This window comes from Octopus sinensis, linkage group LG22, assembly GCF_006345805.1.
Source record: "Octopus sinensis linkage group LG22, ASM634580v1, whole genome shotgun sequence".
Lineage (NCBI taxonomy): Eukaryota > Metazoa > Mollusca > Cephalopoda > Octopoda > Octopodidae > Octopus > Octopus sinensis.
Window position 1 is genome coordinate 10,709,233 of NC_043018.1, and position 27,170 is coordinate 10,736,402.

General features: G+C 38.9%; 1 protein-coding gene and 1 long non-coding RNA gene across 2 annotated transcripts in view; one reads left to right on the forward strand and one right to left on the reverse strand.

Moving 5' to 3' along the window:
* Positions 1-25,197, reverse strand: LOC115223294 (early growth response protein 1-like). Its single transcript, XM_029793803.2, has 3 exons — positions 24,330-25,197; positions 11,332-11,421; positions 1-5,338 (listed from the first exon to the last, which is right to left on the reverse strand). The coding sequence occupies exons 1-3, from the start codon at positions 24,964-24,966 to the stop codon at positions 5,172-5,174; spliced, it is 894 nt and encodes a 297-aa protein (XP_029649663.1). The 5' UTR covers positions 24,967-25,197; the 3' UTR covers positions 1-5,171.
* LOC118767550 overlaps positions 17,760-27,170 on the forward strand; it is a 35,013-nt gene continuing 25,602 nt past the window's right edge. Inside the window, exon 1 of the long non-coding RNA XR_005003470.1 lies at positions 17,760-19,123. This is a non-coding gene — a long non-coding RNA (uncharacterized LOC118767550). The remainder of the gene's footprint in view (positions 19,124-27,170) is intronic.

The following is a 27,170-nucleotide window of genomic DNA, read 5'->3' on the forward strand; positions in this document are numbered from 1 at the left end:
TTTAATGAAAAAATGAAATTTTATTAATAAAAAATGAATTTAACAATAGGTTTTCAACACATTAATAATCATGCTGTAGATGTAACTACTATATATATATCATATACATCTAGTCAACTTTATATTAAGGTAAATTACAGGGGAAAAAAAATACACCATCACTGCTGTGCAGTTGGTCAAAGTAACACACACACACCACTCACTCCATGTTGAGTAAACTGGAACTGTGCAACAAGGATTGGCAAATATCCAGAAGTAAAATCAAATGGAAGCAATTTCATTATGTGAAAGGTGGGAAGAGGGAAAGAATGGGGGGTGGGGAATAAATACGTTTTTTGATATGGCTAGGGTTTAATTTGAGTGGGAGAAGGGAGATAGAGCGATAGACAGACATAGATAGATAGACAAATAGATAGACCGACAGATAGATAGATATAGAAAGAGATAGAATCAGTGCAGCCAAAATAACGATTGGAAAAGTAGAGGGTGGAATCAAAATGACGACTAGAGAAAGACAATTCTTTAATTTGGTTTTGGCTGCTGACTGATCTGGATATGTTCATCTTGTTTTATGAGAGATAATACCATAAAAGGGGACAGGTTGAAGGCAGTAGACAAAAGGGGACAATAAAGTGTCTCTTGGAGGGATTCTGAAGACAGTTCCAATTTACATTGTGGTTTATTCAAATATTTAACATTATTATTATTATTATTATTAAAAAATATTAAATTAGAGTCAGTGAATTAAATACCAGAAAAATATATATATAGGAAAATCAGTTGAACTATTTTAAAGCAGACATTGTGTGTGTGCGTGTGTGTGTGTACGGCCAGTGTGTTTCTCATTCATAAAGCTAGCCGTCACTTGCAGGCAAGTATGACGTGGTGTCCCGTGGCTTGTGCAATGCCAGCCTCTCGGTCCAACCCAACAACACCCAGGAAGACACAGAGGATGTCCCGAATGGGGTTGTGGAGAGAGAGAAGCTGCACCGGCAGTCGGCTGGGACTCGTTTTCTGCTGAGCAAATGGGAGCAACGGGAAGTGAAAAGCATTGCTCAAGGACAACAAACATGCTGCTCAGTCTGGGAGTCGAACCGACGACCTTACGATTGTGAGTTTGACCACTGGGACACAGGTCTTCTTAAGGAAGATCACAACCCTTCTGGAAAGTAGTAATTTTTATCAAAAGGAACCAAGAGAAACGGAAACTATGAACACAGCAACAAATTGCTCTCCTTGCAGGTTCTTCTCTTTTAGTTGGTGGGGAAGACGTGAAAAGCCGTATTTATGTGGAGCGTTGTGTATTTTTAATAACTGTGGAGAAGGGAATCACAAAAGAAACACTGCTGGAAGAGAAACATCATGAAAATATTAGAATGTTAGAATATAGGCACAGGTTGTTGTTGTTTTTTAAACAAACAGGAGTTCTATAGAAAGTCTTTTTTTTTTTTTTTAAATTTCAGTGATTTTAGAAAAACATTCAAGTAATATTTTTTAAAAACTGATATATAGCACCAATGTGTTTTTAGAAGAAAAAAAATCATTTAATACTAAAGGTATTTTATAGTTTGTTTTTTTTTTTGTTATATTTGCAAATCATCTACATGAAATTAACACAGGTGAAAGGATGAAATATAAAAATTTTGAATTCCATTATATGTTTTATATAAATCTAATAATTGTCCTCTACCAACAAAGAGAGGTGGCCATTGTAACCATTCTGAAAAAGTAATTGCTAAGAAGTCTACACCGAGTTAGCAATTATTTTCCTCCGATAATGAAGAAAATCTTTGAGGTGGGGAAACAGGGTGTAGAGACTTATTCTTGGTACGAGGAACTTCAAGTTCCTACTTGGTACCTAAACTGAGAAATTACTTGACAAATGGAGAAAAAAAAAAGGGCTACCAAAAAAATCTTTTATGACATTAAAAATATCGGGACACAAACGAAAAAACAAAAAACCCTGCAACATTTGCTTTAGACAATGGACAAATATGCATGGACATGCCCAAGAGTTCTCAAAAGGAGACTCATTTTGAGAACAGAAGTGAAAACCCTTTAGAGGCCATTAGGTCTCGGTACGTGAAGTGCAGCTCAATGTTGTTTAATTAGCATTTATTAATAGATAAATAATTTAATCTGTGATAATTAGCTTGGTGAGTGGCAGTTTAGTTAGCATCACGGTATGAGAAAGAGAGGAATTTTGCTCAAAACAATCTTGAATCTACACAAAAATGAACCAAAACCATTATTAGCCAATGTTTAGGTTCAAAATTAAGACTAGAAAGATAAAAACTCACAAAAGTCGCTGATGGAAATTTTAACAATAAGTGACTAGGGAGAGAGAGGGGGGTAGTTTTATATACTTCATCGCTACAAATGTATATTAGGTCATCAAATATGAAATTTGTAGTAAGGTATATGGTAAACCTTGACAACTGCTTATTTTGCACTATTGCTTATATTTTGACCATATTTTGTTTGGTTTGCAAAATTTCGTTCTGGTAGCTTTGACCTCACAGATGAGCAATGCGGCCAACAAAAAACAAAGGTGAATAACGATGAACTGAAAGCCCAGTGTCGAGTCAGATCCATCTCAAAGTGCTCATGAATTGTTGTTTGGTGTTAGCAAACAATATTGGCTCACCAAGTTCAAATCAGTGAAGTGGAAAAGTTGGATAAGTGGGTTCTACATGAACTCAATGAAAATCAGAAACAACAACATTTGGAAGCCTGCATTATGCTACTTGGTCACAAAAAGGAATCGGTTTTCAACAGAATTGTAACGTGATGACAACTGGATCCAATACAGCAACAGTAACCATTCAGCACAATGGTTGGACAAAGACGAGCTGCCAAAACACAGTCCAAAAAGCAAAATTCATCAAAAGAAGCTGATGGTGTGTATTTCGTGGCCTGGCGCAGATGTGATCTATTGATTTCATTAAATCTGGCTCATCAATCATGACCGAAGCATATTACAGCCAATTGGACCAAATGATGCAGAAACTTACATCGCAAAAATGACATTGGCGAAACTACGGGAATTTGGAGTTGGAAGTTCTCCATCATCCACCATACTCGCCTGATCTTGCCCCCACTGACTATCACTTCTTCTGGAATTTGGATAACTTTTTGATAGGAAAAAACTAATTCTAACAATGCTGTAAAACAGGCCTTTTAAGAATTTGATTCTAGATTGCCAAGTTCTACAGTTCCGGGCTGGACAAGCTACCGCTGTAATGGCAAAAGTGTTTTGACAATATGGTTGCATACTTTGAGGATTAAAGCTATTCCTTATATTTATAAAATATTTGCAATCTTTTTTTCTTTTCTACAAATTTCATACTTGATGACCTAATATTTATATAATGTGGGCTTTCCTGTAGTACAGGACAAATGAAGGCTCTGATTCCTTGAACAGCCTGCACAAATGATTTATTTATAGTGATCATGTGCCCCCAGGATACCACAGTTCAAGATTGAACCCAAGGCCAGGAGGTTGCAAAGCAGGACTTCTTAATCATTCAGCCACACTAAATAATGAAAATGTATGATACGATCTGGTTTGTTGGTTTAACACCAAGGAAGGCCAAGAGATTTCAGCAACCATGTTGATTACCGAATATGGTCCTTTTCCATACCGATAAACTATTAGGTGAAATTTGTTGATTTTATTAAATTAATTATTTTTCACCCTTTATCTGTAATGCATATATACATACATATATATATATTATGATTTTATTGGATAAACATTAGGACAGCTAAAAATTTATTTATTACATTAAAGTGTGTGAAAATGTAGAATGAGAAAGGTGAGAATTAGGTGGGTGAATGTTTTAGCCCCCTCCCCCCGCCCACATTTTTGAGAAACCATATGAAACATGTCAATGCATATGAATACAAGTCTGATATCACAGTTAATAGTTAAAAACCTTCCCCCACTCCCTCAGCAGACAGAGATTCGGAGAATCCTCAGAGAATAGGGTTTCGGTAGGGTTTGGAAATATTAAAATGGTGTAGGTCAGTACCACTTGAACAGCAGAGGATATCAATGGAGTTAAAAAGAAAAAAATTCAGATCAGACCAGAAAGTTTGTATAATAATGGAATGGTAGGGCTTCCCTTTTTGAAGGCCCAATTCCAAAAAAAAAAAAAAAAATCTTACAGTAGGAATAATTCAAAAACAAAAAAAAAATTTTTTCTTTGGAATCAGTGGAATGTTTTCAAAGATGAAGAACTCCGAAGAACTCCTTACAGATTTAAAAAAAAAAAAAGCGGAACAAAATCGCTCGGAGTTTGTGTTTTTCTTTTTTAACCATTTTTCAGTGCCAAGAAATACAAATATTGTACATGGAGTAGCTGCACCAACAAACAAACTCCTACGGCTCAGCTACTCAGAGTATCATTCTCAGACTTGCAGACTTATTCTACACCATTCAAGATTTCCACCTCTACTCACTGACCCCAGAGGGGGAACTTGCAAAACCCATTTAAAAGACACACACACACACACACACATAATCACTATTATAAAACACAATGTTTGTGAAGAACATATAACAAATATTTAAGAGTTTGTTTTATTTTGATATATAAAAAAAAAAAGGAAAGCCAAGAGTGTGGTTCTTGGAGTGTCTTTAAGTAAAAGATACTGGTCTGAGTAGGAGGCACTGATTTTCAAGTGAGTGTACATTTGTGTGAAGCTGTGTGGATTTAAGTCTAAAATGTTAACCTTTTCTCTCACACCACTTCACACTTCACAAGTAGTCCAATGAAAGCCAGACATAATAATAATGGTAAGTTCTCTCTGCAATTCAAGAATGGAAGACAAAAGAATATTTAGCTGCAATATGCTTGTTTGGTGAAATATATTGACAGCGTGGAAATATTGGTAGGAAAAAAAAAAGTTATTTTCTTTTTAGTCTTTTTCATTTGTTTTGGGGGGTTATTTTTCTTTCATTTTGCAGAGACTGTATATTGAACTTGAAACCATCACAATCATCATTGCTGACATGACACACCGCCTTGACACTGGGCAAGTATATTTGTATTCATATACAGAAGGGGAACACAGGGGGAAGGAAAAGAATGGTTTATGCCAAGAGATTCTTAGCAACATTTGTTGGAGTTTTTTGTTAGGATTTTTGTGGGGGGGTGGCGGTGGTGTTAATTTGTTGGTGTGGAACTGTCTGATGTGCTGTTTGCTGGACTGATAGATCTGCGGTTACGCACCGAACCAGAGGAATTCTTTAAATGCCGGCTCACATGTTTGCTGAGGTGGTCGCTCCTCATGAAGCGTTTTGGACATACGGAGCAGGTGAATTTCTTTTCCCCTAAAAAAAGAAAAAAAATTAAACATTAACAGAAATTTAGAAAAAAAATTTTATTTGTGTTTGCAAGACATGGAAATTAAGAACAAAACCTAAAATATTTGCAAGTCAAAAGGCTAATACAGAAATATATTTCTTTACTACCCACAAGGGGCTAAACACAGGGGGGGACGAACAAGGACAGACAAACGGATTAAGTCGATTACATAGACCCCAGTGCGTAACTGGTACTTAATTTATCGACCCCGAAAGGATGAAAGGCAAAGTCAACCTCGGCGGAATTTGAACCCAGAACGTAACGGCAGACGAAATACGGCTAAGCATTTCACCCGGAGTGCTAACGTTTCTGCCAGTTCGCCGCTAATACAGAAATAGTTCCATTAGTCTTACAGAACAGCTGTAACCAATTTGATAGTAACCTGTCAGAGACTGCCTTGGGTTCTAGGAGACAAACTTGTTTTTCGAGAGATCTAAAATCTTTTCATCAAAATTCTAAACACCAGCTTTAATCAAGGTAAAGTTACTTCAAAAAATTCTTCTTAAAAATTAAATGAAACAAAATCAGTGTATTTCAACAGAAATCGTTATCAATGTCCATTTCCCATTCTAGCAGGTGTTGCACAGTTTGTGCTGGAGTTGGTAAAACTGGGTGCCACACTAATCTCCTTTGTTCTGGTAAGGTTTCCGTGGCTGGATGACTTTTCTAATGCCAACCACAGCAGAGTGAACCAAGTGCCTTTTATGTGGCACCAGGACATGGTAGCAAAAAGATTTAAGTGATCAAAATTAAAAACAGCAGCAAGTTTATTTCACTAAATTCTTCACAATTTTCAAATTATTTAAAACAATTACAGAATATATTTCAATACGAAATTGTCATTTTCCCTGCTAAAAATGGCTGTCTGGGGCAAAACAGCGAATTGCATTCATGTGAAGCTCCAACTTTAGAATTCATGAGTTTCGGGGTGCATCAAGTTAGCTCACCTCTATTCCCAGGTCGTCCTTGGCCTCAGGGAAGTAGTATCCATCAAGGACTCCACCCTCCATTGAGTCAGACAGAAGACGGTCCAGTACTAATACATATATAATGCAGAAAGACCATTATCTGCCAGACATTCAGATTCTTGTCAAATGTATTGCTTATTTATTCACATTGTTTTGAATTAATCAGGCATTATTTTGCAATTTTAAGATTTCAATGATGCACCTGAATATTTTGTGAAAGACGGAGGAGCAGTGTGAGGTCAGGTTTGACCAGCTTGGACACAAGACATGTAGAATACCTGGGCCTGACATGGCTAGTTTGAATGCTAAAGGGTTAAAATGTGGGGACCACATTTGTATATCAGAAGAGGCAGCTAAATGGTTTCATCAAAAGGGCACATGGCAATAAAATATCTCAAGGACTGCCCACCTCCATGAGCTCCATTAGTTTTGATCAGTTAATTATAGTGGAATATAACCAATTAACAATGGGATAGATCATCGTTTAGCATCTGCTTTCCATGCTAGCATGGGTTGGACAGTTCAACTGGGGTCTGGGAAGCCAGAAGGCTGCACCAGGCCCAGTCTGATCTGGCAATGTTTCTACGGCTGGATGCCCTTCCTAACGCCAACCACTCTGAGTGTAGTGGGTGCTTTTTATGTGCCACCGACACAGGTGCCAGATGAGGTTGGCAAACGGTCACGATCGGATGGTGCTTTGTAGAGCTAGATCTCTCTAAAAACTAGAATAGTCACACCTGAGACTTGTTTAGTCTGGATCTGATCAATGAAGGCCAATCTAAGACTATAGAAACCTACTGAGATAGTGGTACTTTGTTGGAAGGACATTACGGTACTTGCTTACTAGAATACAGAAGTAATCATGGAGAGAAAGAGAGAGAGAGAGAGAGAGAGAGAGAGAGGGAGGGAAAGAGAGCAATGCACCTTGTTTATGACAGTGTAGAATGGACTTATAAACATACAGCAGTACCAAAAGAAAAGCAGTATGGCTTGCTGAGGTACATTGTGGTACCTATTTTACAAAGGATATGCTGACAGCATGGATAGCATAACTTGTTTAAGAACTTATTCTACAGGATACGGTGGAACTATGGAGAACAGCATACCTTGCCTAAGGTACATTGATTGCTGTACCTACTTACTACAATAATACAGTACCATAAAGAGAGTAACACACCAACAATATAAATGGAAGAGAGTCCAGTTCCTTATTCTACAACATATTTCTGCAGAATGGTGTCTTCACGTTTTGATTAGTTCTGTCAAGGTATTGTGTCAAAGATAAACAGATGTATCCTGTCCAGGTACAATGTGGAGCAGCATTCACTCTGGACAGACAGAAGTCCTTTATGGCTTCTAAAATGGCATACTCTTTTTACTCTTTTACTTGTTTCAGTCATTTGACTGTGGCCATGCTGGAGCACCGCCTTTAGTCGAGCAAATCGACCCCAGGACTTATTCTTTGTAAGCCTAGTACTTATTCTATCAGACTCTTTTGCCAAACTGCTAAGTTACAGGGATGTAAACACACCAGCATCGGTTGTCAAGCGATGTTGGGGGACAAACACAGACACAAGAATATACACACACATACATACATACATATATATATATATATATATATACACGACAGGCCTGGTGGAATATGGAAAAATGGACGTTGAAAAATGCTTTTGAAGTTTATGAAAATACACACTGTGCCTCCACACAGTTGATAGAATCCTGGGATTCACACCAACAGACCCGACACGATTCCACCCAACCTTCCTTAACCACAAGACAAAAACAGACGATTCCTGTCACCAACTCCCACCAGTTTCTAAGTTAATATTTCTCAATAACATTAAGGGTATACATGTTTCAGGAATACTCAGCCACTTGTTAAAACAGTAGGAGTAAAGTAAATCAGTTAATCAAACAACTGAATACTCATTATCAAACAAAGAACCATCTTTATATATATATAAATATATATACATATACATACGTGTATGTATATATATTCTTGTGCCTGGGAGGGTAAGTTTCTAGGTGCAATCTCATGGTCATTCATGACCAAAGGGGTCCTCAGCAGCATCTGTGTGTGTGTGTGGTGTGTGTGTGTGTGTATACACATACATATACATACGCACACACATACTTACATATACACATACATGTATATATAATACACACTTTGTATGCATGTCATTAGGCCAAAGCTATACTGAGGCACCACCTTTAGTCAAACAATTGGTTCCCAGTACCCTTTTTTAAAAATTTTTAAACCTAGTAATCAGTCTATCAGTCTCTTTTGTCAAACTGCTAAGTTATGAGGAGTTTCTTTCAGTTTCCGTCGACCAAATCCACTCAAGGATTTGATTGGCCCAAAGCTATAGTTAAAGAAGCTTGACCAAGGTGCCATGCAGTGGGACTGAACCCAGAATCTTGAAGTTGGGAAGCAAGCGCTTTACCACAAAGCCATGCTGTCCATATTCCCTGATGCCATGGGCTGGACAGTTTGACAGGACCTAACAGACAAGGAGTGCGCAAAGTTCCAATGTCCATTTTGACAATCTTTTATGGCCGGAAATGCCCTTTACAGAATGCACAAGACCCCTTGATTGAGGTTGGGGTAGCATACTAAAAGGCTACAAAAACTACAAAGTTGCATGGAACTGAATCAAACTTAATATTCCTTGCCACATTTGAAACTGCTAATAGACATTACTTATTATCTATTCGATCAAAGAATTATATAATACAAACCTATCTCAATCTCATCCTTCCCTCATTTTTGAAATCTGGAATATTCTAATAGCTTCAACTGGAGATATTTCCTGATTTCTACATCTCTCAGACTCCTCCCTCTCTGATGATGGAATACTCGGCCTATAGAATCCTTACTCCATATCATGATCCAAATGACTGCCTATTCTAGAAACAGCCTTTAACAGACTATTTATATTCTCTATCCAGATTAAATGTCTTTTTCAAGTGACGCCAAACGTTTTCCTTTTCCATTTTTACTTTAACCCTTTCGATACCAACTTGGCTGAAACTGCCTCAGGTTCTGTAGTACGAATATGTTGTTTTTATAAGTTTTGAATAAAATTCTTCCACTAAACCCTTAGTCACAATTTATGTTCCTAACATTAGCTTAATAATAACTAAGTCATTTTACTAAATTCTTAGTTATATTTAAAATTAATTGAAAGAAACACAGAGCATCTCAAAATAAATATGGTAATAAAAGGGTTAATCTATATCTACCTCTAATAAAAGGGTTAATCTATATCTACCCGTTCAAGGAGAAACTACTTCTAGCTGCATATTTTTCAGTTAGAATTCAAGCTGAAGTTTTAGCAGTAAACCACTCATAGTACAGACCTGCTACTTTACATCAGCTGACAATATATATATATGTTGTGTGTATGTATACACACATTATAGCATCAGGCAGACTGAAGCCTTGTGAGTGAATTTGGAGGACAGATTTTGATCAAATATATATATATAGAAGTGCAATGTGTGTGGATACTAGGGCTTCGCAACAAAGAGTGAGATAAGCTAATTTCATGTTATTGGTTATTGTAATATAGTAATAATATAGACATCATCCTATTTAACCAATGTTATAAAAAAAATAACAACCATTGGGGATATATATATATAGACGTAGGAGTGGCTGTGTGGTAAGTAGCTTGTTTACCAACCACATGGTTCCGGGTTCAGTCCCACTGCATGGTACCTTGGGCAAGTGTATTCTACTATAGCCTCGGGCTGACCAAAGCCTTGTGAGTGGATTTGGTAGACGGAAACTGAAAGAAGCCTGTCGTATATATGTATGAGTGCGTGTTTGTCCCCCCAACATCGCTTGACAATTGATGCTGGTGTGTTTACGTCCCCGTAACTCAGCGGTTCGGCAAAGGAGACTGATAGACTAAGTTCTAGGCTTCCAAAGAATAAGTCCTGGGGTCGATTTGCTCGACTAAAGGCGGTGCTCCAGCATGGCCACAGTCAAATGACTGAAAAGAGTAAAAAGAGTATATATACCACATGAACTCATCAACATCATTGTTTAACGTCCGTTTTCTAGGCTGGCATGAGTTAGACAGTTTGACTGAGGACTGGAAAGCCAGCAGCTGCACCAGGCTCCAGTCTGACCTGGCAGAGTTTCTACAGTTGGATGCCCTTCCTAATGCCAACCACTCTGAGAGTGTAGTGGGTGCTTTTATGTGCCACCGACACAGGAGCCAGTCAGGGGGCACTGGTATCGGCCACGTTTGGATGGTTCTTTTTACAATGAAATAAATGAGAAAGATATGGTGTGTGTGTGTGTATATATATATATATATATATATATTTGCAGGGTCTCCTTAAAACATAACTTAATTTAAGGGTTACGCAAGTGTAAAAAGCTTGAGAAAGACTGGTGCATACACTGAAGTGGTTGATATTTTAGGAAAGGCATCCAACTGTGACAAACCAGGCTGAAGTTGACAGGAGTTTGGTGCAGTCTTCGGGGCTTGTTAGTTCCTGTCAAACCGTCCAACCCATACCAGCATGGAAAATGATGCTAAATAATGATGGGGATACATGTCTCTCTGTCTTCACATCATTGTAAAATGTCATTCATTCATTCATTCCAAATAATCTGCAAAAGCATAACTGACCACGAGACATCACATCATCATCATTTAGCGTCCGCTTTCCATGCTAGTATGGGTTGGACAGTTTGACAAGCCAGGAGGCTGCACCAGGCCCAGTCTGATCTGGCAACGTTTCTACGGCTGGATGCCCTTCCTAACGCCAACCACTCCGTGAGCGTAGTGGGTGCTTTTTACGTGCCAGACGGGGCTGGCAACGGCCACAGTCAGATGGTGCTTTTTATGTGCCACCGGCATGGGGGCCAGGCGAGGCTGGCAAAAGGTTGTCCATGCTGGAGACTACATACATACGCGCCCCCAACCAAGACTTGTATTCCAAGGCTAACAAGCGGCGGAACTTACCAGTATGTGTTCTGTAATGTCGTGTTAGTTCGTCTGATCGTGAGAAACTCTTTGGGCAATCTTTCCATTTACACACGTACGGACGCTCACCTGGAAAAGAAGAGAAACAAAACATTAAATGGTGAAACTTTCCAGAGTCCCAGGAGGAAGAAAACGTGAGTGTGGGATGGACCAGAGATGGAAAGACAGATGACAGTCTGTGTACGGTTTGGGCAAAATTCAAGTTTCATCGAAAGACAATTTTTCAGATGGATCAGAAAGGAAACTGGCTAAGGTTCTGAGATAATTCTAGCTCGGCTATGAAAGCTGTTGCCATGTAAATGACGACGGTGGTGGCAACTTTCAAATCGGTAATGGTGAACAGTAGCTGTTGGCAGCAGTGATAGTAGTAGTAGTTAGTATTAGTAGTATTGGTAGTAGTAGTATTGGTAGTGGTGGTAGTAATGGTAGTAGTGGTGGTGGTAGTAGTAGTAGTAGTAAGTAAAGGTAGGGTTTGTGTGTAGAGCAGTAGATGGCAACAGCCGAGAAACGGTCGATTAAGTGGGAAATAACTATTTCTGTCATTCATATAATGGCTGTAGCAGGCGGGGAGGGAGGGAGAGAGAGAGAGAGAGAGAGAAAGAGACAGACAGAGAGAGGGATAAAAGAAAAGTGAAATCTGGTGGTGACTGTCCAAAAACAGGAAAAACTGAAGAAAAAAATAAAGAAAAAAACGGAATTATCTCCCCTGGCACACGTGTGAAGTTTTACAGACATTTACAGACACAGTTGCATAAAATCAACTCGTTAGATTTACAAATTAATACACAATCACCTACCAGCCACATATAGAGAACTACTACACGCATACACCAGCTATATACGCATGCATAAGTTACATACAGAACTGCACACACAGTTACATAGAGGGAACCTCACAGACACACACACACACACACACAAAGTTGTAGGCCTACAGTTAGACAAGCACCACACACCAGTTAAATCTAGGCTATGAACCACACGCAGTCTGTTGCATCTAAGAAACTCTACACACACAAAGTTACATAAAGGAAAATACCATCATCCCAGTTATACAGTTAAAAGATACTACACACACACATTATAAATCAGATATAGATATGTATGTATATACACACACACACACCAACTATCTATACAACCTAACGCATTCTATAGTTAGTTGCATATAGGGAACTACACACAAATTACCCAAGTGTTGCTATATTAAGGGACAACACCCTGCCACCAGTTCTACGCGTAGTTAGAAGGGTATTACACATACACCAGTTAGAGTTGCATATAAGCACCTAAGCACACCACAGGTATTGTTACAAGATAAATATTTGATATTAAGTGCGAGGGGGGGTGCGTGCCACAAGCAACGAAATAGCTGCTATGTGGTTACTCGACCTGCTGGAAAATGTATTGCTTACTTATCGTACGAAAAAGAAAAAAAAAAAACATTCACACGACCGGAATACCTTTGTTGATTGACATAGGTGTACTGGATGAAGGCCTTACCTGCGTTTAAACATGTAAATGATGTTTAATTGATCAGCCTACTCCAGCACTCCTTATCATCCAACATGTTTTATAGGCTCTTATTTCAGGGGTCTATTTTTACACCAGTTTCATCGAGGAGGAGAATATTATATTTTTATATAACGAGTCTTGAGTCATTCTACCACCTGGGTGAGTGAAGATATCAACCTGCTTGTTGTGGTACCTGGAAGAAATTTTCCAAGAAATACCAGACAAACCTCCGACACACGGATACGTCTCGGCAAACAGCAACTCTATATTCGGGTGGGCCATAATAATGTTTAATACGTCTAAAGACTACTCAATATGGTGATGTTAACTTAGATGTGGCCCGGGCCAAAATAAAAGGAGCCAACGGCATTGGCTTCTGTTTCTTCCGATACATGACGGGTGGCTACTAACTGCTGGAAATAAATATTCAAAACTGATTACCTTCGTTGTCGCAATCATACAGTCTGAAGTAATCCCTAATTTGCAGGACCACGCTACCACCTTATAGCAGTCTAACTATGCCCCCTGTGATGGCAACCACCTATAGCCTTCCTATCATACAGTCTAGCCGTTGTTCCTAGTGTGCAGGGTTAACCTTGCCACCTTGTAGCTTTCTCATACCGTCTATGACAGTAATTAGCTTTCAATTTGACGTTTTTGTTTACCTTAGATTGCTGAACACAAAAGTTTTCAACACTCGCGATAGTGGGCTGGTGCGAGTGTGCATGTACTTTTGGCTTTATCAACAAGTACACCATTTAGAGGTACAATGCAAAGGTCACCGTTTCTACTACTCGGTACTTTCGTTATTAACGTAAACTATTTGCGCGCGTACAGTGTGAGTAACAAAGGCAAAACCTTTTCCCTTGAGGAATCTCGCAAATATGTCATCTGGTGTGTGTGTGTGTGCAATTGATGACTGGACGTAGGCTTTGATATGCTGGCTACGGGGAATACCTATTTCTTTACTACCCGCAAGGGGACAAACGGATTAAGTCAATTAGGTCGACCCCAGTGTGTAACTGGTACTTATTTAATCGACCCCGAAAGGATGAAAGGCAAAGTCGAACTCGGCGGAATTTGAACTCGGGACGTAACGGCAGACGAAATACCGCTAAGCATTTCGCCCGGCGCTGCCTTGCTAAGGGGGATACGAATCTGCAAAAAAAATTGGCAAAAATCGACATTTCTAAATTGCTACCACCCCTACCCCCACTTCCTTCATTTTTAACTTTTTTCACAATTTTTTTATTTTCAAAATATGCGGAAAAATACGGACATTATGATTCTGAAAAAAAAATTCCAAAACTCATCTTAAATTCTTTTAAAGAATTTTTCCCCCACTAAATATGCGGAAAAATACGGACATCAGGATTCGGACAAAAAATTCAAAACATCTCTGTACTTACGGTTAGGGTTTTAGGTTTAGGGGAAAAAAAAAGTCAAAATTGAAGTTGGGGAGGGGGGGGGGTCACAATGCCGATTTTTGGCAAAAAAAAAATTAAATTTTGTTTTCATTATTTCGGGATTATCAGTCATCGAGATTCTTGTTTTAGGGAGTTCCAAGTTTCGGATTAGTTACCGGACTCAGGGGAAAGGGGGGGGGCTAATGAAGTTTCGCACCTCCTTGAAAAACGCGATTAAGTAGTAACTGTTCTTAATTAGTACCTTTTACTTGTGTAATATTTTTTTTGCATATTCGTAATGTCCCCACATCATAAACGGAGAAATCCGAAAAAACTTTTTCGAAAAAAATGCATTTTTCAAGGAGAGGTGCGAAACTGCATTAGCCCCGGGAAAGGATTGTGTTTCTAGTTTTTTTTTGTTTTTTGTTTTTTTTTTATAAAAAAAAAAAGCATTCCTGTAATTCAAACAATAATAAAAAAAAAGCACTATTTAAATACAGGGGTCCCGATGCATCTACTTAACCATGTTTTTACAATGCACACACGTTAGGGTTTAGAGTTATGCAGATGAGTCGGGACCTCTGTATTTAAGTAGTACCGTTAAGGGACCACTGTATTTTAGTACCAAAAAAATTCCAATCCCACCCCAACATGTTGCCCTGCCGCTTCCCTTCATACTTTCATAACCCTTCTTTTCGCATGACGGTAATAGGGGTAACAAACCTCAAACCCCCAAAATATCCTCTTTGTTATTGAAGTTGTTCGTAAATTCAAAAACTTATTCAAATAAGTGGCTTATTCAAGGAGTGGCTGTGTGGTAAGTAGCTTGCTTACCAACCACATGGTTCCAGATTCAGTCCCACTGCGTGGCATCTTGGGCAAGTGTCTTCTACTATAGCCCTGGGCCGACCAATGCCTTGTGAGTGGATTTGGTAGGCGGAAACTGAAAGAAGCCTGTCGTATATATGTATATATATATATATGTGTGTGTGTATTTGTGTATGTGTGTATGTCCCCCTAGCATTGCTTGACAACCGATGCTTGTGTGTTTACGTCCCCGTCACTTAGCTGTTCGGCAAAAGAGACCGATAGAATAAGTACTGGGCTTACAAAGAATAAGTCTTGGGGTTGATTTGTTCGACTAAATGCGGTGCTCCAGCATGGCCACAGTCAAATAAAAGAATAAAAGAATAAATGTCGAGTTTAATTTTCAAGTGAGAGAATTCTCAGATGAAATAATATAAAACCGATTCTCTTCTTTGCTTCTTTACACATGAAAACTTATTTCACAGGTCCTCAACCTAATTTATTCTATTAAAATAAAATACTCTATTGAGGACACTTGGTTTACACACAAAAACACAAATCAAAAGAATATCATTTTGTTTCAGTCATTAGACTGCGGCTATGCTGGGGCACCACCTTGAGGTACCTTAGCCGAAGGTACCTCAAGGTACCAACCCTAATATATATTTTTTTGTAAAGTCTGGTGATAATTCTACCGAACTGCTATGTTACGGAATGTAAACACACCAATACCGGTTGTCCAGTGGTGGTGGGGAATAGACACATATACGCGTCTCATATAAGGTGGGCTTCTTTCAGTTTTCGCCTACCAAATCCACTCACGAATCCGGAACCATCTTTACTGGCTGGAACTGAAGTAAATTTTTTGAGAAACTTGTATGAGGGTTCCCGTCAGAAGCAAATTCTTCCTTTGCATCTCTGCTTCTACCACAGCCTCTGAACCACCAGGTAGGTCCTACCCACCACTGTCGTTTTATCCCTGATAGGTCTCGATCCCTGCTGGATCAGGAACAAAATGTTCCGTGATCTATCATAAAAAAAGAGGTCGTCACATTTGGAACGTCTTTCATATCTTCTCAGAGATGACTTGGCATTATTGTGGAAGCTCGTTTAGGGCGGACCGTTGTAAAAACTTAAGCAGTTGTCGGCGTTAACCCAATAATCTGTGTCACCTCGAATATTTAATGTCGAGATTAACTTCTTCATTCTCTAAGCACGGACGGAGCTTGCATATAAGGTAACCCGTAATGACAAACTATGGTCACTGCATGTCCTTCGTCCTTTGGGTGAGCCAAGACCTCACGGGCGGAGGTAAAGAATGCGTGCAACACCCGTTTTCGGTGTAACAAAACCCCGAACCTTAATCCTAACTCCAGGGTGTACGTATTCTTTACTTTCGCCGACCTCACTCACTTATCACCTGGGATTAAACAACGAGCCATTAAAGGCCACTCGAGGTGACACTTTTCAGTTAAAGCGGTCAACTACTGAAAGTTTACCAGGGTCTGTCATTCACGAGGTTTGTTTGTTTTTTTAATCTGAGTTGTCTAAACCGTGGGGGAGAAGGAAGGTGTCCTCAGTTTTCTTACGATGCTACACAGTAAGGGTGAAGAGAGAGCACGTGGACCCTTCGCTGAGGACCCTTGTTTTTACTGTTTCTGTTCCAGTCTTAACAATGCATTACACGAACTAAATGTTGTTTTAGAACAGCGAAGTGGTGGTAATAGAGGTGGTTAGAGTACAAACTTATAGAAGGAAGTCCCGTCCTGTATAAGTGCTTTTACAGAGAAAATATGATGAGGGAGAGAGGACGAGAGAGTGACGAAAGAGAAAGGGAGCGGGAAAATAAAGTTTGAGAAAATAAATCAAAATTTGAAGAAGAGAGACAAATGAGGTTCGGAGAGAGTTTGAGAGAAAAGAATGAAAGTTTGAGAGAGAAAAAATGAGAGAAAGTTTGATTAAGACCGAATGTTTGAGAGAAAAAAGTATGGTTTGAAAGGAGTTTGAGAGGGGAAAAAAAGGCCGACGGGGACAGAATTTTTCAGGAAGAGATAAAAAATGAGAAAGTTTGAGAGTGAAGTACTAACGAAAGAAGAGCGAAAGCAAGAGAGAATGGGGATAAATGGGGCGATGAAAGAGATAAAAGGTCCCAGGCCCAGATGAAACACTGTCTTTACGACATCGATTTACGGTAAGCGACGTCACATGACTCATTTCTATAGCAACGGTATGTCGCGTAGTAACTGCATTATAAATGTTGCACGTAGATTAGGACAAGACGCGACTGCTGGGGGTAGACGACCTAACAACGGCATGCTGGAGGGGGGAGCAGCTACGCAGGAAGGAAAAAGAAATAGCAGCCAAGTCTAACCGCTACAAAAATAAAATGTGAAGGACGGAGTTAGACCAGATTATATTACACAGGATGGAGTGGGGGCTGTCACGGCAGGAACCCGTTCCAAACAAAAATAAGGCTTCTCGGTGTAATCTGGGGGGGGGGGCGATAGCCAAAACAGCAATTTAACAAACTTCAAAAATGAAAGTAGGCTTAGTTTACCCGAGTATTTAACTGGTACTGCATTGTTTTTTTTTGTCCCGGAGATGAAATACAAATAAAATGCTTCAAGACGCACACCATCCTTTATATATTACATGCGTGTATGTCACAGGTGTGGTGGTGTGGTTGAGAAGCTTGTCTCCCAGCCATGAGGTGTCTGGTTCAGTCCCACGGTGCGACATCTTGGGTGTCTTCTTTACCATAGAACCCACGCTGACAAAAAAAGCCTTGTGAGTGAATTGTGTGGATGACAAACGATGATGCATCCGTGTTATGTTCCATAATTTAAATCCAATGCAATAAAAGGTTACCAAACTGAAAATCCTGTCGGGCCTGGTCGCTGTTCAAATAACTGAATTCAATAAGAGAATGACTTCTTTTTTCTTTTAAACACAACTGACATTCGATAGCCGAGCACATGGCGACAGCAGCCTGCTGTAAACCACCACCAGTCCACCTGGTACACGTTTGCATAATGCCAGGGAGCTGATACGAGACAACTCCAGACAAAGCTAAAAACAACAGCCAAATATTACCCAAATCATTCTTCTTCAATGAAGGCATTGCTGGTGTAACTACCCCATGAGGAAGGAAAAGGCGAGGAACTAGGTGAAGTTCCCTTTTTATTTATTTCTATATTCCTGCGTTTCACTCAAAAGGAATTACGATGAAGGAAAACCATTACATGTGAACAATTTGGGAGGGGGGGGGAGAAATGATGAATTAATATGAAAGGCATAACTACAGATTGATGCTCCATCTCTCCTGAGAAATGCATTTTTTTTATTTTGTGCCAACTTTACCGAGATACATCTACGATGGTGTAGACAACAGCCATGCTGATAAAATTCAGAAAGCGAAAAAAAGAAATTAGGGCGGGATATTCGAGGATGTTTCAAACCCTAACATTACATAATGTACGCCTTCGAAAATGTTATCTCTGCAAAATTTCATTTAGAAGTAATATAAAGAGATGAGGAAACAGGAAAACAGGAGGGAGAATAATGTTTGGAAATTCTTTCAAAGAAAAACATTGTCATGAACATAATTTACTATAAATCTAAAAAACAAATAGATTTTAAGAAAAAGTTTTTCAGAAAATTACAAGATAAAATCGAGTGGGGCACTAAAGTGTAGTTATGTCATATATGTAGTACTACAGTAGTTATGATAAAAAAATTTTTTCATCTATTGTTTTTCTAAGGTGAAAAAAATACTATATTTGGAATTGCCACTGTATTACAAACCGGTCTGATTTGTGATGAAAGATTTCCAGCCGCGAACAGACCATGTGTGTGTGTGGTGTATAGAGAGAGGGGGTAGGGTCAACAGATGACACCGAGAGAACCTCAATTATAAAAAAAACACTTTAAATTTCGTCCCCCAAATCCTTACGGATGTCCAAACTTAACTCGAATCGATCAGAGGTATTGGAAGAGGCTGAGGTCATTGCTGGGATTAAATCCAGTGATTTTCAAGCAAAATGGTATGTAGATAATTTACTTTAATAACATTTTTCTATTAGTAATTTTTTGTTCTTAAACAAACACAGGTTTGGTGAGGGGGGTAAAAAAAATATGCCAGCAATGGACCGACCTAGGGCTAAACAAAACCCCTTGTGTTACTTTGGCATCATCATTCCATTAAATGTGTTTTAAAGGGGAGAGAACATGTTGAACATCAATTACTTGTCAGCGATAAATGGGGAAGGTACCAGGTGGTCGTGGGATGTGCTGGAAACACCAGCTAAAATCTCTCTCCCTTAAATCATATAAACCTTTTCGTCTAAAAATTATTTTGAAATTATAAACAGAAACAAATAAGGTTCTGACTGTCCGTAGAAAAAGTGGGAGTTTGGGATTGGATGGGGGGGGGGTGAAAAAAAAAGCCTTTTTGCATAAAATCGTTACGATTGAGTGTAAAACACATTCGTAAAAACTTTCTGAAAATTTCAAAAAATTAAATGATGGGGTTTGTGTGGGTGCTACTAGCGAACAGTGGTCCCGGTGCGCGCACACGCGCTAGCTAGTCGTAAGTAGTCGATCCTACAAACGACTTTTTAACACTAACCCTAAACCTGATTTTTTAACCCTAACCCTAGTTTCTTTATAAAAATAATTTATTTCGTTTAAAAAATTCTTTACTTTGCGTTTTATTTACTTTGTTCGAAAAATTTTATTTAATTTTCTTTGATATGTATTCAGCCTTGAAATACAAACAGGCGCAGGTCGTTGTAGGATCGACTACTTACGACTAGCTAACGCGGATGCGCGTACCGGGACCACTGTTCGCTGGTAGTACCGTTTGTGTGTGTGTGTGTATTCGAAGATGGGAGGATGATTTGAAGATTTGGCTGCTATTTTTAGCAAATCCACATACTTTCGAGAGTGAGAAAGGCTTGAATAATATAAGAGTGGAAACGAAAGATTGAAGTTGACTCAAGGAGACACTCAAAGAGTGAAAACTAGAGAGAGAGAGAGAGAGAGAGAGAGGCAGCCCTCAAGAAGAGATAAAGAGTATAAAAGTACGAATTGTATGTGTGTGTGTGTGTTTATGTCTGTGTGTGTGTGTGTGTGTGTGTTTATGTGTGTGTGTGTGTGTCTGTCTGTGTGTGTTTATGTGTGTGTGTGTGTGAAGAGTACAAAATGAGAGACAAATAGAGTAAGGAAAATTTTCTTAGAAATGAGAAGCTAGAAAATGCTGAAGAGATATGGAAGCAAGTTTAAATGAATGGGAGAAAAGATGTCAGTGATGAAGAATGAGAATTAGAAAAAAGCAGGAGTGAAAGATGTTAGTCAGTTAAGAAGACGTAAGTGAAAGGTAATAATGGAAGCAGAACAGAGATGGGCGTGTCACCCATCCCTTGATGCTGAGACACGAACAAGGATGCGATGCTGTGTTGTCCATCAGGAGAGCCATGTGGGCAATTTAATAGCAGTTGCTTTTTACAAAAGAGGGAGGAAGGGTCAATGAGTTTTTGGCTGAGGAAATAAATTACAGGTTTTTTAATATATTTATCTTTCTTTCAACGAACTTCCTAGTAACTTTTTAGTTGTCTTTCTTATATTATTTGCAGGATCAAGGTATATTATGATCCTTTATATAAGTTTTGGATTTTAATTTTAATTCACCTGAAGAAAATTGGTGCGTTTTCTTTTTTTCATGATGTAATTGATTAGTTAATCACTAAATTAAAAAACCTCGTCTGAAATAGCCCTAGTGAACCTCAGACCATATGTGTGATTGGCTTGAAAAATTAAAACACTGGGATATTTTCCTAGTTTAGTCTACATAAAACCAATGGTAGCCTGAACTCGCAAATGAAGAAATTATATTCACCAATTCGGTGTTGAGCACTCATTTTCACCGATCAACAAAGCGAGAAGACTCGAAACTGGAATATTATATATAAACATAGTAAATGCGGTGCTCCTACATGGCCGCAGTCTAATGACAGAAACAAGATATACGTGTATGTATATATATATATATATATATATATATATATATATATATATAATATATATATACATACACACAGCACACACGTGTGTTTAAGTGCGACTTCGTTCCTCAGGGTCTGGTCATTATCCTATCGAATGCTCTCTTGGAAAGTGTGGGTGTGTAGTGTTAGGTGTATATAGTGTGTGAATGTTTCCTCCAGTGATGTATATACAGATAATCACATTCAACGATTAGCACAAAATCAAAGAGATGAATGTTTATACTTTTTTATTTACAAGATATCCTACACCATTATTTTAACATAGACAAGGTGTATGTGCGAACAAATGTGTGTATATATATATACATACATATATATACACACACGTTATTCACACACATTAAACACGTATTCTAACACACATACACGCGCTCACACTTATACACATAGACATATATACCTAAATATATATACACAAGTACACGCACATACTTAAATACACACATCATACATACACACACACACACGCGTGAGTATAATTAGCATATGCGGGTGTTCAATAGAGGAGCCAAAGTCAAGCAATGTTCAATGATGGAACTGCTTTAAATAATGTCTAACGTGTTTAATGATATATATATATATATATATATATATACACGCGCTCACAGAGCAGAGTCATACAATAGACAGCTAGTTTAGTAGTATGTCGGTGATATTACTACTACCACCCATACTACTACTACTAGTTCACTTCCAGTAGCTGCTACCCCCACAGACAGGGCAGTTTGCCAAAGTCGAGAAGTTCTCTTATCTACCGTCTTTTATGGCGCTACCAGAACACCATCGCCACTGCCACCTACTACACTATCACCTTCACAAGCACTACCACCACCACCACCCCAAGGCCTAGTCACTCGATCTACTAAGAATAACAGCTAAAGCACACGACCCTCATAAAAGTAAAGAACACTCAAGATATTTAATCCTATCTACAACGTACATAGAATTATGTACCCACAAAGGTGGGATGGCCATGCCAGGATCGTCGTTAATCCTACGTCTACTCATGCAGGACTGACCTGTGGTTAAACAACACTAACCACAACCATCAACCAGGATATGAACTAACGGGAGAAAAAAAAAAGATCACATGGTGGTAATTGACCTGTTAGAAATAGCAGTTAAATGTCCCTCGTACACACGTTGGATGAGGTTTCCGGACCGGTGGTTAAACTGCAACGCTATTTACCCACCACACAGATCATGGTATGAAGCAACGGTGGTTTGACCTGGTAGAGAAATAGCAGCCAAATTTCCCTCCAATCACACGTTGGATGAAAGGGATTTTGGGTTGGCGGGACTGTCTGATCATAGGTCTGTCTGCCTGATCCGGGTTGACCAAGGGCTGAACAAAGGAACCACCACCAACACCATCGACCTATCAACACACACACACACACACACACACACATGTATGACACCAATAAGCTATAAACAAATATATATTAACAACACGTGCTTTACGCAGTACAAATTATTTTACTATTATTAAACTACACTTTTACATACACACCCACCTTATGTGAAATGTGGGTGTGTATCTAGAAAGTGTTCTTTCGAGTGCGTATATAGTAATAGAGAAGAGTGTCGAAGAGAGAAGAGAAGAGACAAGGAAGGAGAGAGAGAGAGAGAAAGACAAGAGGAAAGAGAGAAAGTAAGAAATGGCGAGAGACGAATGGGAAAGACAAAGGATTCAGACAGAAAATGAGAGACAAAGAGAGAAAGGCCAAGAAGGAGATGAGAGGGGGGAAAAGAAAGAGTAAGAGATTAAGACAATGTCAGAGCGAGAGAGAGAGAGAAAGTGAGAGACAAAGAGATAGAGAGAGTGAGGAAAAGACAAAGAGACAGAAAAGGACAAAGAAAAAGAGGCTGAGAAAAAAGGACAAAGATGATGAGAAAGAGAGAAATGTAGACATGAGGTTTGGTTGTTGGATTTGGTCTCCACAACACATAATTAATTAATAATTAATAATAATTAACAGAGAGTAAATTAGCAGCGAAATGAAGAAGAGTCCAGAGGAGAATAAATCTATATTGGGAAAGCAAGCCAAGGAATTGTACGCAGATAAGGCTGAGGTTTATAGACAAAGAAAATATATACACACACAGAGTGGGTGTGGACAGTTTAGTATGTATGTATATATATATAATATATATGTATATATATACAGTGTGGCGTTAAGACAAAAGAATAGACGTATGTGTGTATGTATATAATGCACACACACACATTTATATACACAGGCGATGTTACGGTTCTAGTATATTTGCCTATACACACACGTGTGTATATATTATTCGCACATGGAGATATTTGTGTATTATATAGATAACTGTAACTTTCCTTTTTTCCCCCCACATGTGGACCACAACAATATAATATAATTCTGCTTATTATATACCACTCACATATGTGTATATTATACAATATTTATGCACAGGCAATATATATACATATATATAGATGGATGGATGGATGGATAATGCATGTTGGTGGGTAGATTTTCAGTGAGTATATAATCTCGGTGTGTATGTATACATACATACATGCCCTTTCGTCTCGCATGGTGACAAGACTACATACAATAATGGTAAGGCACCAACTGACCAGCCAGGATCTCTGCTGGTGCCGAGAGAAAAGACAAGACCAAAAAATGGTAAGGTGAAACAATGGAACACTGAACGGTGCTAAGAAAAATAGTGAGAGTTTGGTAAGAGAAGGATTTATTTTAAGAGGTCTGAGACAAATCAGGTCTTAACTGTTAGGAGAATTATTTGGGAGAGGAGAGTTGGAATAAGGGGCTTTGATATCAGAATAAGCAGATCGAAAACAGATCATTTTATAGACATACGAGCACACACACACACAATATATATACATATGTGTGTGTGTATATATATATATATATATATATATGTGCGCACACGCTTTGTAAATACCTACGTATATGTAGTTATAGGTTATATTATAGTTATGTAAAATATGGTTTGAATGAACGTGTGTCGACATGCAAAGGTTATAGAATTCCTAATTAATATAAAATCACAGATGATTATATATAACAGGCGATCTTTAATATATATGCACACACACACACACACACTCACACCTCGATGTGTATATACATATACACCTCGAGGTGTGTATAAGTACGTTTGTAGGTAGGTAGGTAACAATAAAACTTACCAGTATGTGTTCGTAGGTGAGTTTTGAGGTGACTGTTCTTTGTGTATTTTTTTCCACAATTAGGCACATGGCATACATGTACCCGTTTGGGGCCAGCTGCCTTTCGGCCCTTGAGGGGATGAACTGTTTCTGAATCAACAACACTGGTGGGAGCGGGAATAAAGTCCGAAGGAGGGGTAAAGATCATTGGAAGATACTGTTGTTGTTGATTTGACATTGGGGGTACATTTTCTGTAGAAAGTCCACGGGAAACTGGCGACAGTTTCCGCCGCTTCCGTTGTCGGGATGGATCACCTATCAAAACGGTTCCACCCTGCATTAAAGCATTGTTTTCGGTGAGATTTCTAGAATTCACTTTTACTCTTTTACTCGGTTTCATGACTGGTAAAGCAGGTCTTCTCTTCAGAGTCTGTCTGAGGCCGGCAAATTTACATTCTAATTCAGGGGTTACTTGGTAATCGTCTCGGACATATTCTTGCAAGTGGCCATCTTTCTGAAGTTTCATGATTTCGTCCCGATGCAAGAATGTATTGTGTTTCATATCGCACAGCTGGCTCGCGGCCACAATCATTTCTTCGATATCTCGGGGGATATCGACCGGACGGACGGTATCTAAGTTTTTAGATTGGGGTGACATTGTTTTCCGTTTTATATTTTTATTTTTCTCTCTATCTCTCTTCGTGTGTCTGTGAATGTTTTTTAAGCAAGGGTCGACGAAGGGCGGCTGCGAGGTAGAAAAGAGAAAAATATGACAAGATGGTTCAACGTGGGTGGTGACAGGTAAAAATGAATGATGTAGTTGGCGGAGGAAAGGAGCCGCACAGCCATTCACAAGCCAGTAGTCATTCTCCAACTAACGAAATTCTAACCAAGCAACTCTTATATATGCCTGCCTGACTGCTGCTGATTGCTCAAACTAAAAGCGCGCCATTCCAAAAGGGTCAGTTAGTGTTGGGCGTGTCTTCAGATGGGTGGTCACCCCTCTTCACAAACCATCCGGCTTTAGGACTCAAACAAAACAATAACTAACAGAAATTTTAAATACAAAATACACACACACTCAACGTGAAATGTTTCCTATCAACATTTAGTCACTGACATTATTCAAGGTGAATAAAGTTAAAAGAAAAATACAAAACGAAAACCGCGAAGTTTTGTTTCGACGTAGTTTTTTTTGTTGCTAATAACTTGTTTTTTTTTTCAGGCTAAATTCTGTGGAAATCTTTATGAATTGACAGTTTTAGATATTTTTCATATCATAGAATATTTTCAAGAAAAACTTAAAGCATGGGTTTTGAGTGTGTGTGTTTTATTAGTAAAATCGGATCATCTCTAACAATAGACTTCTGTCCTGCATCGGTGAGTGAGGTGACATAGCAACAGAGGACTTGCAAATACACACACACACACATATATATATATACATACATACATACATACATACATACTCGCGCGCATAAATATACATATATATATATATAGTGTGTGTATAAATGTGTGAGTGTTGGTACGAACGTGTGTGAGTACATGTATTAAGTGAGAGTGTATGTGTGTGTATATGTATGAATTTATGTACGCATGTGTATGTAGAAGTATGCGTGTAACTATATGTGTAAGTCATGTATGTATAAAGTGTGTGTGTGTGTATGAATATGCGTGTGTATGACTGTATGCATGCATGCTAGATATATATAATGAGAGAGGGGGTGTGGCTTAGTTACAGCTGGAGTCAGAAGAGGGCGGGAACAACAACATACATTTACATTACATTAAGAAAGTTGACAGACACAAAACAGAGACAGAGAATGGAAACCTAATAACATCGTCAATATTTTTCTATTAACGACCTCCTTAATCGATAAATTTTACTATCAATAGAAAAAGTTAACCAGTCTTACTTGTTTATTGTCTTAGTAGTCCCAAACTCAGCTCTTCCAACCGTGACCGTCCCGGTCTTTTTTAATAAGTATTTTAGGACAGGCGTGACAGTATATTGTTGCAAGTTTAGTTTCCCAACGACATAGCTACGAGTTCAGTCCCTGCATAGCACCTTGGACAAGGGTCTACTACTACTACTACCACCACCACCACCACCACTATGGCCCCGGGTCTTAGTAGTCCCAAAGTCAGCTTTTCCAACCGTGACCGTCCCGGTCTTTTTTAATAAGTATTTTAGGACAGGCGTGACAGTTGCAAGTTTAGTTTCCCAACGACATAGCTACGAATTCAGTCCCTGCATGGCACCTTGGACAAGGGTCTACTACTACTACTACTACTACTACTACCACCACCACCACTATGGCCCCGGGCCGACTAAAGCCTTGTAAGCGGATTTGGTCGGCGGAAAGTGAAAAAAAAACCCGTCTAATACAAGTATATTTCTGTGTGTGAGTGTATTTGTCCCCCACCAATGCTTCACAACCAGTGTTGGTTTGTTTGTGTCCCCGTAACTTAGCGGTTCGTCAAAAAGAGAAAGAATAAGTTACCCAGCATTTTAAAAGTATTGGGATCGATTTGTGCGACTAAACCCTCCCGGGGCAGTGCCCCGGCGTGGATGAAACAAGTAAAAAAGATGTGTCCAATCCGTCATTTTAGACCAGCCATGATGAGCAAACTGCGGCCCGAGATATTCTGGGTGGCATACTTAAACGAAAATTATCTTTTTCTTTCTTTTCTTTTCTTTTTTATGTAGCAGGTGTGGCTGTGTGGTATGAAGTCCAACACATTTCTGGTCAATTTGTGTGGCACTTAACACTTTAGCATTTAAACTAGTCATATTTGATCCAAATATCATTATTTCTTTATTGCCCACAAGGGGCTAAACGTGAGGGGACAAACAAG